The following is a 17,362-nucleotide window of genomic DNA, read 5'->3' as shown; positions in this document are numbered from 1 at the left end:
AAAAAATCTGACAGGCAAATAAAGAAAACACAGGTGTAAGAAAAACTGTTGTATTCTCATGCTTCAGGAAGGTAGCACAAATAATTTGGAAGAAAATTAAAAAATAAAATCACGTTATATTACTGAAGAATGTTGTGCCTTACTCATCTTTGCAGCTAAATGATTTGCATACAAATGCCACACACAAAACTACTGTGTTGTATCTTTACTTCCTTGAGTAGCTGCCTCTAGAGGTTACCAAAACTGCTGGAAGCTTACAAAAATTATGTTATAAACCTACTATAAATAAAAAGTCTGGGAGGTGACGGTTAAAGTTCTGCAAGTTCCAAAAGAATAACTCCTGATTTTTCCTCCTACTTCACCCCAGCCTGTAAGTTTAAAATCTCTGAGGCTTACTTAATATTACCCAAATCCCAAGCATTATTATTTCAATTGCTCTTTAATTTAATAGAAACATTCTTGGTGACTGAGTATGGCAGCAAATTAATGACTTTTGTTAGTGTCAAAATCTCAAGAAAACCTCTCATCCCATCCTCCTAACCTCAAAAATGTTCATCAGAGCAGTAACTGTATGTTAAGGACATTTTTCTTACCCACATAAACACTACACATACACTTACAAAAACCCCAAGCTTGATTAAAGTAACAAGCTTTGCATGGTATCTGAACAAAAATCTCCATCAAAACCACAAACCATTCAAAATCTGTCACTCTCCTCCAGGAAACAAGAAAATGCTGATGTGCCCATCGTGGAACAAAACAGGTTCTTATTTCTGCAGTGCTAATTTCAATCACACCAATAATTCTACCATATTCTGAGTTATATCAGGGCAGATTAGTAACTCAGACTAGAAAGCACTGTGGCCATAAAACAGCATCTCTGGTGGTTGTGAAAGATATAGAAAGGTGAGAGTTTTACTGTTCATTACTAAATCAGTAAGTCTAACAGGAGTTATTAACCCACCCCAAAAGCACTGTTTTCCCTTCCATTTTAAAAAGAATCAAGTAATAATTAACACAAAACTAGTCTTCTGTTCAGAGACTACATATAAGAGACATGAAGAAGCACACAAATGTCATATTCTGTTCATTACGTGAGCACTTGTAAACTCAATTTTCTTCTTACTTTTGTGGAAGGTACAGGATCCTAAAACAAATACAAACAGTTTATAAATACTTTACAATTTAGCTTTTAACTTTAGTATCTTTAATATTTTATTAGATAAAGTAATTAATGTAAGTTTTTGTGTTTGAATAGCTTTATGTATTTCAGTATGTTCAAATATCTACACCAAAATGTACCTTTGGTATATTTTAATGAAGTTTGTCAGAATGACACTAACTCTGAAAAATCAGCAAAGACAGATTTTAACCAGCAGTTCTACATAATTCTCAGTGAGGAAAGGAAATAACTAATTTCATATTTGACTCCACTATTGATTTTGGGGTTTTTTTAGCTTCTTCACTCTTTTCTGCACCATTGCCACCAGGTCCTACGGCTCCCAGCAACCTGTCCTGGAATGTTGACTTTCATTCCACTGTAAGAAATGGAGGACCTTGTTTGTCTGCATATCCAGTCACCTTCTGCTGCTTGTGACAATGTCTTACAGCTTCTTAAATGGATTGTTCTTCTCCAGGTCACATATTCTCATCTCTACAACTTCCCAAAAAGTTTGTTCAAAAACTTCTTTGTTGCAGTGCACGACTCTTTATCACATTTATGGACTAGAATAATTTATCAACAGCTTGGACATATTTTTTGCCCAAGTTAACAGTTCACACACGCTTTTCTTAACTCTCTCTCCAAACTTAATTTATCCAGTTTCTCTCATAGTTTTCATTTTTACCTCTTCTGCCTATTTTATATCCCAGGAAGCTTTTTTTGGTGTTTTCCTCATGTTGGAAAGCCCAGAGAGTGGTGGTGAATGGAGTTACGTGCAGTTGGTGGGCCCTGGGGATCATCCCCCTTGGCACTGGGGAGGCCACACCTCAAATCCTTTTTGTTAATTTTTGGCTCCTCACTCCAAGAAAGACATTGAGGTGTTGGAGTGTGTCCATAGAATCCAAAAACCTCAATATGCTACAAAAACTAATGTTTAGTGTATGTATGACCAACCAATATATGTTGTAATAGCTGCGTTTTAAATCAACTTTTTTGTGCTTGTATACTATGGTTATTGCTACTGAAGTACCTAAAGCTTTTAAGAATTTACAGAACAACTGAAATTATATCTTGTGTGCTTTCCAAATGCCAGCCTTCCTGAACCCCCAAAAATTCCTCATCGTGGTATGTGACAGTATTTGATTTTTGAAGCCAAAAATTCCTCCCTGCATTTTGTCGTTGTAGTATACGAAAATATTTGTTTTTTCTGGGATTTTTGAAGGAAATAAAACTTTTAGAATTATAACTCAGACTGTGTGAGTTTGCATACAAAATGTAAAACACAGAAGTATCTGTAAGAGACAGAAAGAATGTCTAAGAAGGCAAAGAACTGGAGAACCCTGAAAAAGGGTAATCCATAAAGTTGGAAACAGGCTGAGGTTAGGAAATGTCACATTGCTTGAAATCCCTGAGGGGAGAGACACAGAAGGCATTTTATAAAAATGGATTATTAAGGTGCTGAGGATAGACAATTTCTACTTCCTTCTGGAACAAATTACAGAAAATAAAATGACTGAAAATGAAACAAGATGTTTCACTCAGAAAAACAGTATTTTCTGAACTCATGTCAGAGAAGGAAATAATTATATGCCTCATACACGAGAATCAAGAGATAATGCAAACTAATATAAAAATAAGCAATATGCAGTATGTGCAGTGCAAACTGTACTGACAATACAGTGAAATGTAAACCATTAAACTGGAATAGCAAACTTTAAACCAGAATGGTCAGTGCAGCAAAAAAAACAACAACCAATTAAAATATTTTCTCTTGATGTTTAAACTGGCTTCATGACATTAACATACTTCTAATGTTTTTCTGATTTAGCTAATGTGATACCATTTTGGCAGATGTTGAAGTCCACTTTAATTTTCACTTAAATCATTGAAGTTTTGCTCCAATTTAATATAAAACTGAAAATTATTTTTCCTTTTAGTTCCCAAAAATGTAGTCATAACACATTCCTCCAGCACGGGAATTTTTTATATGAAGCTCTACGATATGTAACAGTTAGAATTGGATTTAAAGCAAGATAAATTCTTAGGAAAGTAAGAGAAGGGCATAATAATGTATACTCATGTCATTTTTGCATATGCACACTCACAACCCCAAGAACAACTCAAATCTTTCTGACAAATCTGTGTTGCGAGAATATTCACACAGGTATCAAAGCCACTCACTTCCAGAGTGTCAGAATGCCCAAATCAAGACCAAAAAAACCAAAATGATGAGACTTACCCCATTCAAAGGGAATGTTTTCCATCCCAGTTCTCCAAGAGCAGCTGTGGTATCAAGTAACACAACTGAAAATGGAAAAAGAAATGGTGTGTTTGTGGTATTGCTTGGATTAGACAAACACAATTATTAGACAAGGTAAAATATCAAAACCCCCATGGACGGAACTTGCCATATTAGTCAGGTACGTTTTGGCTTTCATGGCTTACATTTCATTACCTACTAAATGTCTCAACACATATACCTGGAAAAAAACCCACACCCTAAATCTTTTGCAGAAATCATTATCAAATCACAACACACTACTGATATTTAACCATTAAAAGGTGTCTGAATAAACATGCTCATTTCTGCAATCCCCTGCCTGGGAATCTAGAAGTTCTGCACATGGACTTAAGCATTAAAGCTAATAAAATAAAGATACACAGAGTTTCAAAATGAAGATTATTTTTAAAAAGCTATAAAATTCACAGAAATAAAGTTATACAATATACAAATTGTATAAGTCAGAACACAGAAAGACAAGCAACTTCAGTTTCTATTTTAGCTGGAATATCAGAGTGTTGAAAGCTGCTACAATATTTTGCATCAGTTCTGTAATATTTATTATTTGACATAAGAGAATATGCATTATTGTATTTATATATTAAAAATGTTTCTGAATTATTTTAATATGTTAAGTTACATTAGTGAATGGAAGAGAAAAATGAAGCTAATGATAAACAAAATATACAGCACAAGACATTCTACCCACATGTACTACTGCCCTCTAATGGAATTGTTTCATCCAACCCTCTAATTTCATAAAACTTAATTACAATTTAAACATAAAATTAAGTATTGCATAGGGCAATTTACTTTAATTATCACATTGGTGTGTTTTGAACACTCACTTCCTTCTCACAGCCCACAAACTCCAGTTCCAGTTAAATGATGGAGAAAAAAATGAAGCTGTATGTTTGGAACATGACCACTCTATCCATACATTTGTGGGGTTTATATTGTTGTGCACTATCTTCCACCTCTTATCTGTCCAAATAATCAATGTACAGCTGCCTGTAAAGTGGTTCAGCATCAGTAGTAGCCAGGTCATGCTTTTTTGGCCTATGGAAAAGGCACCCTGGCATGACATGGAACTTTCCAGCTCATTAGAAGAACCTCGACCCAGCACCTTCCTTTGCCTTTTGTATCAGCGACAATTAAAGTTCCTCTTCATTTCAATGTATGTTGACTTTTAACCTGAAGCAGAAGTTTGCTGTCTCATCAGCAGACTTATAAGCAAGTAAGAAGCTCAGCATTAACCAAATAAAAGTTTAATGATTTATTTGAAGAAACTAATGACATTTTAAAATGATATTCAGCAAAGGGGGAGTATTCTGCCCTCCACTTCACCACGTCATCACTCTATGAAGCTTTGGGAATAATTTGAGGATAAATTAACCATTTTTTTTGCAATCCCTCTTCTACTTCCAAAAAAATGGGATCACTACCACCATTGAGACTCTTGCTGGCTTCTGCTTACTTGAAAAGCTGATTTACAGCAGTCACAGTATTTTCTGTTTGTGTCAAGAGACTCTTGTTGAAGAATCAAGAAAAGCATCTTCCCATTTGACCTGTGATGCAGCAGTTTCCTGTGTAAACTGTGTAACGTACTGGGAATCTGTTGGCTCCAAAAAAATCGAGATACTGGGTTTAGATATTTCCTTTCCATAGAGAAGACCAAACGCTCAGCTGATTTCTGGGAATATTTAAGTTCATTTTGTGTGTTTGTTTTCTTCTCTCCATCTCTCCTCCACTTCTCTCTCCACCCAAAAAATATAGACTATTTGTTATATGCTTTGTTTTCAGCTGAGTTTCAAGTTATATCTTCCTCCTTATCAAGTGCTATTCTGATGAAAATTCTTTAATACTGGATTAAATAAATAATCAAATTAAATACACTATATGTTACAGCCAAACCTGTGGATCTGAAGGCAGAAATAAATTCTTTCTACAAACAGCATCAGGGTTTAAAGTATCATTTCAGTTTTACAATTTTTGTGGTAGCAGGACCAAAGTTTAATAAATATCACCCAGGTATTCAAAAGTAATACTTCCATGGAACAAGCCCTAAAATACAGGAAGGAAAACTAATTCATTTCTTCAGTGGAGCCTGAATTAATTCCTTGCCTGAATTAATCAAGTACTACTTGAAAGCTCAAAGCTATATATTAAAAAAATTAAGAACTAGAGTAAATTCATCACTGAAAGTATATTAAGTTTAGATTTAGTTGAACCATGATCTAATATTTCTTATACACATTTATAAATGATCCCCAACAAATAATTGAATTTTGTTAAAATACAGTTTTTGATGCATTTTACATACCAAGCCTCTTGAATGCTCATATAAGTTCACTTATAACTCTGAAAAACCTCAAACTGGAGAATTCAAATAACCAAACAACTCCCAACCAGGATTAAACTGGCATCACATTCAGGGTCCAAAATGAAAATTGTAAAATTTAAGAGACTTTCTTTGCAACAATACTTTTATTACAAGGCACTAAATAGTTATCAATCAAAACCATGTAAATACTGGCACATCAAGTAAATATTATGTTTATGCCACAGAAATCCAAACTCCGGTAAAGCTGTGAAATCAACAGGGCCTGACATAGAAATAAGGACATGGATAAAGTAATAAAACCCTCACACACTTGAGTGATTTGGAGATGTCTGCATGATAGACTTCAGCGTGGGGCAGAGGTACCCAAGCTCTCTGGAAATGAGGTAATTAAGAAACAGTCTATCCCCAGCAGCACAGACCTGATGTCAGACAAAGCTGCACTGCCAAAAAGCTTCCAACTCACAGAAAATTCCATCTGCCAAAGAGATCCAGACTAAGAGGAATGTATACATCAGAATTACAGGCAGGGATGAGCTTCCCCTCTGGCTGCAGGAGAGCGGAAGCTTCAAAAGAACTGGAAATCTGCATGCAAAGAGGCTAAAAGGAAATGGTAGATGATGCTCAGAATGAGAAAATCCCTAAGAAGTTAACAGAACCAGGAAGGCACATTTGCTGACCCTTGTCCCTGTGTTTCCTTCTTTATACTCCTTTATTTTATTTAATGGATTCTAATGGATTCAACCCTTGCTGAGTTGGAAGGGACCCACAAAGATCATCCAGTCCAACTCTTTAGTGAATGGCCCACATGTGGAATGACCCCACAACCTTGGCATTATTAGCACCATCCTCTAACCAACTGAGCTAATTGTATTTATAGACCATAAAAAGCCTCATTCCTCTTAAATGAGGCTTTATGCAAAGTGGCCATTCTGGACAAGCCAGTATAATTAAAAGTGTCTGGAACTGCTGCAGTTAATATTGATGACAAGTTATAAGGACATCAGTTGCAACTAAGCAATGGCACTGACATTTCTGCCCCCACCCCATGTGGGGCAGCCACTTCCCTGAGGTGACATGGAGTGTAAAACCTGCAGAGCTGAACAGCAGTGAAAGAGTGCAGGTCTGCCATTACAAAGTCATGTAAAGAGTCAAAATGAACTCAAAAGATCCCTCAAAAAACCTCTTTGGACAAAAAGATTTAGCACTTGAATATCCTTCCTTCAATAACTGAGCCAGGGACACTGCCCAACAATAATATACAAATTTAAACATACACCTGTAAAACTACTGTTTTAGTTAAGTGCCCCGTTCATTTAGAAGTGTTTAGGTTTGTTTTCCAGTACATACTTTAATAGAAATTACACTATTATAACTCATTATGCCATATTGAGCTTCAGTTTCTTTTTTTTTTAACATATCTTACACTGCTATTATTAGACTTTTCAGAGGTTTTGCCTGGTCCCCAGGGAACTGTTTGATTTAAAATTATGACGAGCAGAGCTCCCAAGGACTGACAGTGTGGAATTTTAATTCTGATTCCAAAATACTCTTCTGAAGATGAACTCTGCAATTGTGTCTGTACAGCCAAGGAAAAAGTTTTCTAAACCTTCATTTCACCAGTTTCTTTTCTCTTCTATTTTCTTTACACATCTCCAGGCAGTCTGACCTAACAGTTTTAAACTAATAAAGAAGTTTGGCCAACTTCATGGAATCACAGTCCGATATCAGAACAGGCTGTAGGATCACCCAGCCTCATTTCTTGCTCTTTGTAGACCAATATATTTTGCTCAAAAAAAAAGATAAAAAAATGGAAAGTTTCAGTGTTTTCCAGCAGGGTAGGCAATCATTACACATGACACCCAGAAACAGGCAAAACTGGCACCTTTTTTTATCTCTGAGAGCTTCCTTATTGACTGCAAACAGTTTATATTTATAAGACAAACACACTGAGCTTTTGAAGTCTCTCACTTGCAACCCTCAAGAGAGTTGTTGCTCTCTTCTGAAGTGTCTGTCCTTTTTTTCCAGGTTTTATGGTATTTTTCATGTTCAGGAAGAGGATCACATGCAGTGTTCTGAAATCATTCCTTCTAACAATATATATTAAGAGCCCTGGCTATTTTATAATTTGTTTCTATATCCAAGGTCACATTAGCCTATTTTTTGCTTCAGCATTGCACTCACAGGCAGTTCTGACTCTACAAAGACCACTGCCCTTCACAGAATCACTTCTTTTCATCATTATATTTTTCAGTTTGGGTCACATTTTTGCTCTTGAATGGACAAAGATCCATTTGCTTATATTAAAACAAGTTTCATTTTCAAGGGCTGACCTTTTCTAAGTGATATTCTCTCTCTGATTCTCTTACCTGTCTGCACATCCTCTTTCTTTCTTTCTTTACTTACTACCCTTTTGTCAGGTATTACTTTTATATTTAATTTCATGTTACTAATGAAAAATGATGACCAGTTAGAATTTTGAATGGTGTACAATGAATACCTCAAATTCTGTGACTTACCAGTCCCTAAAACCACTTCAAGGTTTCTTAGACCTCAGTTTGTTAAAATCTGTTTAACAAAAAAAAAAAAAGTGAGATTTTCACTGTCTTTGTGAGATTTTGTTCTGATATTAAAAATCTAAATATATTACTTCTGTGGCTTGTCTGCCTGAGGAGGACACAAAGAAGGAGATTAGCAATATGCAAGGTACCTTTGGCAATTAATGTGCAATCAACTGGGAAAAATTATTTAAATGCTTGGGTTTTATGACCAGGCCTGTTTTCCATAAAACAAATAAACTGGCATTCATTATACACATATCAATGGAATCCTTTTCCATAATTTTCATTATTTTGCATGCAGCAGCTCTCTGGTTAGGCAAGATTAATGAGAGGCAGTAACAAAGGATGAGGAGCACCTGTCTAGATGGAAATTCTGCTGGGAAAATATCTGGGAATCATAGCAAATCATATGGTAAACAAAGTATTGACAATGCTGTTTGCCTGAGATAAGCAGGATTATAGCCAGCAAGATATATGGAGTAATCCTTCTCCTCTCTTCAACATTTCTTTATGTTAGACTTCAGGAAAATCCTTCCTACCCTCCAGCTGTGAAGGAGAGGGATAGGTGTGACTAATTGGGAAGCTGGGGAATCTCCACTACAGGAGGCTTTTAACACACCTCAAACACTGTCAGACCTGATTTCTACATAATCTCCCGTTGCCTTGGGGCAGAGTGAGGGAGATAAACGACCTCTGGAATCCTCTCCAATGCTGTGAGTTTTATAAAAATCTAGTTACCTGGTTAATGGTGCTTCCCTTTTCTTTTCAAACCGGGACTCCAACACCTACGCTTTCCAATATTCCTGAATTCCCTGAGTCCCCAAACTCATTAAATTTACCATCAGTAGCCCAGAGATGTCCTCAGCCAATTCTTTCAGGACTCTTGGAAAGAACTATTTACACCAGATGGGGAGTACTTCATATTCTTCACATTATGTGAAAAAAACACTGATTTCTAATTTTCCCAATTTTGAACAAATTATTTTCTTCCTCTTTCTAAAAATAGTTTAATACCATTCACACAAACATTTTTATTCATAATGCAATAGAGAAATTCCCATTATTCCGAGTGTTATGAGACTTGGGCTTCTACCTCACACACTTCCTTTCCATCTTCAGTTTTCTACACTACTTATTTTCTAACATGTATTAATTTCCACATGCAACTTCTCTTTGCCATTAATTATTAGAAATGTTCATATTTCTACTTTTTGCTTTCCAGTGTAAGTTAAACTGTTATCCAAAATTGGCCTTTTTTTAAGTGATCAAAGATTTCCTAATCAAGAACTTTTAAAAGGAATTTCCACTTTCACCTTTTTTTATTTCCCATTAACACACACGCACACAGACATTTAGAATTCTCTTCAAATGAATGAGAACTGGTCAGAATAATTTTTTGTGGACAAAACCCAACATCCCATTCCTGATACATTCACCTTTTCAGTCCTGAGAAGTCTGCACTGTTATTAGATGGGGTTATGTTGGATAAATGTCTGTCTTTATCTTGCTGGTGCTTTACTCCATTACACGGGGTCTCCAGTGAGCATCTTCTAAAACTAATTCCCCCACAACACCATTTTTCTTTCCATACAGATGCTTAAGGAATAACTTACCCTATTTTCTCATTTGAATCAGTTTTCTGGTTCAGCCTTATTGTTCCCTATGACTTCCTGGATAGATATAATTTGAAATCCTGTGGCTCTGAGATAACAAGATTAAAAGAAACAATGGCTCTTTTGCAAAAAAAATGCCACCACCCACCTTTCATATTCAACCTTTTTTTCCTAGAACACCTTATTATGTGTTTCTTATCAAGATGATTTTTTTAAAATGAAATTAAAATTTAGTATATTATTTAATGCTTTCCCACACTTTCATAATGCTGTTTCAGAGCCAATATAATTATCCTTTCCATACCTGGATGTTCTCCTTAGACTGAAAGGCTCCTGTAATCCTAGTGCTCCATCTCTCCCTGCAACGGAAGCCAACATTTCCATACCCAAAGCTTCAGTTTTTATCCTTTTTTTCACGCTGCCTTTCTTCCACTCTCACTTGAAAAATCAACAGGAATCCCCTTATTCTCATGTTGTATTATCAGCCAACCACTGCAGACCCTTCAGTCACATCAGAGCAACCTCACTGGATTAAGTGTTAAATAAAAAAGGGAGATGAAGGGTGGGGGTTTTTTGTTTTGTTTTTGGGTTTTTGTGGAAGACTTTATTGAATTTGGATTATGAAATACATATTTTTATGTGGCTGTGCCATGCAAGTCAGCAAGATAAATAAACCAAATTCCCTACTTCATTCTTGCTACCTATAATCATCACACAACACACTGAGCGATCTAATTTATGTAATTATTTAAAATGAAAGAGTAATCCTTGTATCCACTGGGAGAACTGATGGAGGCAGAGGCAATTGATTTCAGTTGTGCCTTCAATACCATAATTCCAAATACTGTCAGACCCCTGAAGGTAGTGAAATGGAAGTAACAACTCACAGAACCCTGGAATGATACAGGATTTCATTTGAACAATTGAGTGGGTAAGACGTATTGAAGACCAAAGTTTTGGTCTTCATGTTACATATTAGTTTTACAAGTTCATGTGTTTCTTTCTGTTTGCAATTCATTTGCCAAATATTTACGTTTTCAACTCCATTTGCTTTTCAGCAATCAGCATTTATGAAGGTAGAAGGAAGAAAGAAGCCACTTGTTTCACAAACCACTTCAGGTTTTTGTATTCATTATTCATGCTGTGAAATTGTATCATCACAGAACAAGGCAAGATCATCATACATGATTATATCTGTGGAATAGAGAGTTATATGAACACCCACTCACATTTATATGAACATCAACTTATATTTGCATGAACAAAAATGCAATTTTTCAATTTTTTACAAATGACAAGGCATGAAGTCATGGTAGGATGGAAAAAACCTCACATTATAAACAAATAATCGAATGTCCATTTCAGCAACTCCAGAGTCTCTATGAATAAAGTTAAATCTGAATTAAACCCAGCAATACTTGACACTCAAAGCTGCACAAGGAGGCCTAATTAATTTTATGGCTTCTGTAGAACTAAGGAATTAAAGCACTTGTCTTTTACCAACATCTTCTAAGACTTTGTAAATTATCTTCTTCATGTCTAAACTTTCTTTATCTAAAAATGACTGTTGACATTAACATTGCAAATTTTGACAGATGAACATAAAACTGCCCTTCTGGAGAAAGTCTTTGGCTTTCATATTTAGAGAATAACAGACATTACTCCTTCTGTGTCATTTCAATAACAATTGCAATACTTTAAACATCTATCAAAATGCTCTGATAAGCAATTATTGTAATTTGCAATTTATGAACTGTGCACAGCTCATTGAACACACCCATACCTTGTCATGCCTTTACTTTAAATTACGTGCTTGATATTTACACCTTTTTCATTTTAGGATCAGGAAATATTTGAATATTCTGGACAAATTTAAGTATCTGTTTTATAATGTTGGAGTTTAAGATATAGTAAGATAAAAAAAACCCCAAAACTAAGAAGGACAGAGTTATTTTCAGAAAACACAAATCCATTTTTACTTCCTTTTCTTCTATATCATAGTGCTGCCTTAGCACACAACATTAATTCCTATATATATATATTTGTCTGTGTTTTTGTCATGGTTTGAACAGGCCCAAAATCCAATTCTGATTCCTAGCCCCCCTCCCACATCTCAACCCCATGTGAGATGGGTTTTCCAGACAAACACACAAGACTCAATATGGGGGAAAGGAATATATTACAGGACTGTACAAATAAATAAATACTTATACTATAATACATTACATATAATCTTAACTCTATTTCTATCTCTACCATGACAATAATATTTACAATGGGCCAAATCTCTTCTCCCTCCAAATAAAAGTCCAGGAGAGAAGAAGAAGAAAAGACCCCTTCCAGTCTCTCAGCAGCAGGTCTCTCTCTAGGCAGCAGGTTCTCTTCTTCTCTTCCAGGCAGCAGTAGTAGTTGCTGGCTCTCTGCCAGCACACACGAGGGGGTCTCCAAGCCCCTCGGCCCTCCGTCTTCAAACAGGGGTCTTTCCGTGGGCTGCTGAACCCCAGACAAGGTTGCGTCACCACGGTCATATCACAAAGCACCGGGGTCTTCGTGACAGTCTGGTATCCTCAGGGAAAATCAAGACCCTGCACAGAGCTCCCATGCTCTGACTCAAACATGGCTGCCAGCTTCTCTGAAGCCTGGCAGCAGTGGGGGGGGCCAAGGTCACCCCACACACACACACATTCCTTTGGCCGTCCTGCCTTATCTCTCAGGAGGCCGGAGCTTCTTAGCTCCTTTCTGTAGTGCATACTGCACTCCAAGACTCTTCAAGTGAGTCCAATCATCCTCCTCTCTCATCAGAGGAGTCTCCAAGGGAGTTTGGGGGTTTTGGTTATTTAGTTCTTACCCCGAAACTCTGTTCCTGCTGCTGGCTTGGTTCTCTTGTCCTGCTTTCTGCTGCTGGCTCTTTTCTCTCTTTCCTTGCAGGAGTTTTTCTGTCTGCTTTCTTGGTCCTTATCAGTTGGCTCTTTGCCACTGCTCTCGGACGCTGCTGTCCCTGCTGCTCCGTCGCCCACTCACAGTGGAGAAAACTCCTCCAACTTCTCAGCCACAGGCACTTAGTTCAGTTCAACACCATTCCAAGTCCACATAGCCCCCCAGCCGGGGGCTGGGGGGGGGCCGGAGCCCCCCGGGCTCTCGCCCTGGCTCCTCGTGGCCTCACCACAACATGGCCACCTCTTCTTCTAACAACAAGAACCACTGCTTCTCTTCCGGTGGAGAGATATGTTTATATTTTGCAGGAGCACTGATTGGGTCAAACCCCAAGGGTCACCACCCCCTGGGGGTTACCACTTTTCTAGTCTCAGGGGGAAACCTGGCTCAAACCACTACAGTTTTTATATATATATATATGTATATATATATATAAAACAAAGAAAAATATACCAAAGAACGGGGAAAAATTAAACAATTTATCAGTCAAAGGCATGTAACACAAGTCAGTAAAAGATAGTCTTTCCCAGTAAGGTGTGTTCTGTGTTTCATTTCCTGAATACCAAGTGGAGCCTTGGGAATCAACTTGATACACTCAGTGGCACCAAATGAACCAGGCATATAGAAAATGTACCTGTCAGTGCAGAAACACATGACAATTTCTTCACTGAAATCTTTCTGGGATAGCAGTTACAATTTCAAATTGTACAGGTTAGATCTTAACTACCTATTCTGTCACTTTGCAGATTGTTTTTCTCTAAGACAGCTGAAACTATTATGTATTTTGAGGTCTAATATAGGCACTTGGTTCTCCAATGTGAGTTTCATTCATAAGCACAAGAAAAAATAAAATTGCTGAGGTAAAAAGAAAGCATATTCACATCTAAAATAAATGGGTTTACCTCAGAAACAGATGAGCCCCCAAGTGTTCCTCAGGTAATTGTGGAATGGAGAATGAGTAGTTAATATCTTGCCTCTCCCAGCCTGTAACAGAGCTTTTTCCCCAAGAGCTGTGTCAAAGTGATTTCAAAGTGGTTTTGTTGATCAGTGCACTTCCAGAAGGGAAAGTTAGGCAGGAGAAGGTTCTGAAATCCACGGCTCAGCCAGAAGGGGTGAATCTCTACCTTTGTAATGCACCAGCAGGGAATGAGCCCTGCAATGTGAGCCCTGCAGGACAGGCAGGGAGCACGGAGCTGAGCAGTGAGTCCTGCCAGGTAGAGGCACATTGCTCTATTTAATGGGCTCCTCACAAACAATGAGATGGGGGAAAAGGGCTTTTAGGTACAGGGAAACAATGTGTTCTTAACCACTGACACTGCTTTCATTTCTAAGATACTCCTTTACAGCAGAGATTGCTGCTGAAATGAAGTGAGATAAATTAACGCTGTTCACAGGTCCAGAAAACACCAGAGCTGCTTTATGTCACTGTTATAGTGGCATAATAACAGCTTTATTATTTTTCTAAGCTTTTGGTTTCACATGTGGCATACAAGGAGCTCAAAAGCTACCCCTGATAAAAAGAGGAGTCACAAAATGATGAGAGGAGCCCAGCTGCCCTCTGTAATAATTTTCATTCTGCCTTGAAAATACTAATTGATATTCAATTCACCATCATGTTCATGTCAACAGTAGATTATTGAGCAGCTTTCCTTAAATGGACACATATACCTGACAGTTTAGTCAGCCCTGTTTATTAACCTGAGTGTATCTTTATTAGGGAAATTAGAAACAAGTGAAATTCTGACAAATGGATTTATCATTCCTTGCACTGGCAAACTACAAATGACTTGTGTGTTGAAGCCAATTCTCGTAGATTGGGACCAATGCTAAATTTAATATTCTTCACTTTCCTGTTTACCTTTTCTATTCTGCATTCTTACAAGCATTTGCTTTTATGTCTTTTACTATAGTAGTTTTTTGAGTGGTGATAAAATTAACAAAAAGTTAATGGCACAACATCCATAAGTGAAAAAGCCATACAAAAGCTTTTGGAAAAGTATAATAACACTTAATAACTGCCAGTCACACTAATTACTAGGTTAATAACTCCATAGCTATTGCTCCTATAGTCCACCTTTCTTAGTATTTCTTCTTCAAGGGGGTTAGAAACTTCCCTTAGGAGTTCATGGGCATAATCAAACCCACCCTAGAGACCCATTTTTTCTTACACAGGTCTGATCTAAATACCCAGCCCCTCTAATAGGGAAGTATGAAATGGCACTGCAAAGGTTTGTTGCCTTTTCCCCAGGAATAACTCGGGAGGTTTATACAGAAGATTCAAGCTGATCGTGCCTCTTTTCAAGTGGAGTGAGAACCAGAATCAATACTGATCTTTTCCACAGCAGACTCTTTAAGGAAAGAAGTTTTGAAGAGAGCAGCTGATAAGGTGACAAATAGGGGCTGGGAAGGCAGGTGGGCACTGCTTCCTCAGGTGGTTACTTAATAACCATCATGAAAAATTAGCAGTTTGGTGACTCCGAGGGACAGAACAGACAGATGGCAGGAGAGGTACAAAGGCTGAAGCAACCAAAGAGAGTTTGTGTTTGAGTGACAGCACAGCCCCATGAAGAGCTGCTGGAGAATCTCTTGCTCGTGAACTGAGGCGAGGGACCAGTCCAGGATTTTTGGCAGAGCCTTTGAGGGTGGGGTGTTCTCACAGGTGCAGTCAGAGCTGCAGAGCTGCTTCAGACAGGCTGGGAGCAAGAAGTGGGAGGCTAAAACTCTGACACAGAGCCAAAGCAAGAACTGGGAGTCTGGAACTCTGACATACAGGCAAATGGGACAGAGGAACAACAGTCAGGGAAGTTCAGACACAAAACATAAAGGCAGGCACTTCTGGAGAGCACAGACCCATCCACTGAAGCCAAGCATTCTTTACTACTCTCTCACTGTCTTCTACCACTTCCACAATTCAGCTGAACTTCTTAACTCCAGGCAGATAAATAAGAATTTGCTTACATTCATTCCATATCTTTACATCATAAAAATGAAATAGGTACATTTCTGGTCTACAGGCAGCAAAGCTAAAATACATGAAGCAAAGAGTGCATAGAGCCCATCAATAGCAGATCTTGCTTATCCTGTTCTAACAAGCCAACAGTAATGTAGCCTTGCCTGTATGAAGTGGTACAGAGGGTGGAAAAGCACAGCTGTTCAATCCCCATATGTTGCATAACTGCAGCCTGAACTACCACTCAGAATTTATTCACAGGACATATAAATGAGCCTTCAGAAGTGACAGGACATTTATTATTATCCATTACAGACCTATGCCAACTCCATATATGCAGGATGAAGTTATTAATTCATACTCAAATAAAAGGCCATACCCCTTGATCTCCCATTGACCTAATACCCTGGGTATGGCTGGGATAGAGTTCATTTTCTTCTTAGCAGCTGGTGCAGTGCCGTGGTTTGGATTTAGTATGATAACAATGTGGGTAACACACTGATGTTTTGGTTGTTGCTCAGTAGTGCTTTACCCCAAATTAAGGACTCTGCAGTCTCTCATGTGCTGCCAGTGAGCTGGGTGGGAAGATAACTGGTCCAAACTGCCCAAAGATATGTTCTGTACCCTAGAACATCATGCTCAGAGTATAACCTGGAGGGGGTTGGCTGGAAGGGGCTGATCCCTTCTCGGGAATGGGCTAGGCATTGGTCAGTGAGGGTGAGCAACTGTGTTGTGCATCACCTGCTTTTCTTTTTCTCTCTCTCCTTTGTATTCCACCTGTTATTATTACATTTTACTCTGTTTCAATTATTAAACTGGCCTTATATCAATCAACAAGCTTTTATTTTTTTATCATCCCACCACGGGGTGGGGGAGTGAGCAAGGGGCTGCCTGGTACTTAGTTGTTGCCCTGGGTTAAACAGCCACACCTAAGAAAACAAGTGAGATACGAAGGACAGGGGAGGTCTATTAAGCCTACATTTGTATTTTTTCTGCTTGTTAAAGGAAATGTGGTTAGTAATGACTTTAGCTGTCAGTAGATAAGGCAAGCCATCGGTAGAGCCACAAGCTGTGGGCATATCAAAGCAGAGGCAGTCCTGATTTCCAAATGTGTCAAGGCTCTCAAGCAAACTGATCAGTTTTTCTCCTTTGCTTCTTGAAGTGGTATCTCATTTGCTTAATAAGTTATCTGCCTGAAAAGTAAAATATTTAATATAGTCAGCTTTACTGCTGTAGTCTGAAAGTGCCCATGATGTACAGAAAAAGAGTTTAGCAGAAGTCATATGAAAAAAAAATTCCAGGAAGGAACACAAAGGCAACTCAGAAAACATGAGGTTAGCATTTGGCTATATAGCATGTTTTCTTTTTTTTTTTTAAATGCAGAACCTTAAAAAATACCAAAATAAATGCAACTTATTAGAAAGCAGAGTTGTTACACTCCTGACATATATTCCCAGAGATATGCTAGGTTTATATTCATGGTGCTAAAATGCTTCTTATCTCCTTTGATTAAGTATCCA

The 17,362-nt window shown here is 37.7% G+C and overlaps 1 protein-coding gene across 5 annotated transcripts in view; it reads right to left on the bottom strand.

Moving 5' to 3' along the window:
• Positions 1-17,362, bottom strand: part of EPHA6 (EPH receptor A6) — a 444,142-nt gene that overhangs the window by 406,835 nt on the left and 19,945 nt on the right. For all 5 annotated transcript variants that reach the window (XM_027698393.1, XM_027698390.1, XM_027698394.1 and 2 more), the window contains exon 2: positions 3,402-3,466. In XM_027698393.1, coding sequence (XP_027554194.1) covers positions 3,402-3,466 — 65 coding nt within the window. The remainder of the gene's footprint in view (positions 1-3,401; positions 3,467-17,362) is intronic.

The sequence above is a fragment of the Neopelma chrysocephalum genome, unplaced genomic scaffold (assembly GCF_003984885.1).
Source record: "Neopelma chrysocephalum unplaced genomic scaffold, ASM398488v2 Primary Assembly neopelma1_126, whole genome shotgun sequence".
Classification (NCBI taxonomy): domain Eukaryota; kingdom Metazoa; phylum Chordata; class Aves; order Passeriformes; family Pipridae; genus Neopelma; species Neopelma chrysocephalum.
This window is presented reverse-complemented; position numbering and strand designations above follow the sequence as displayed.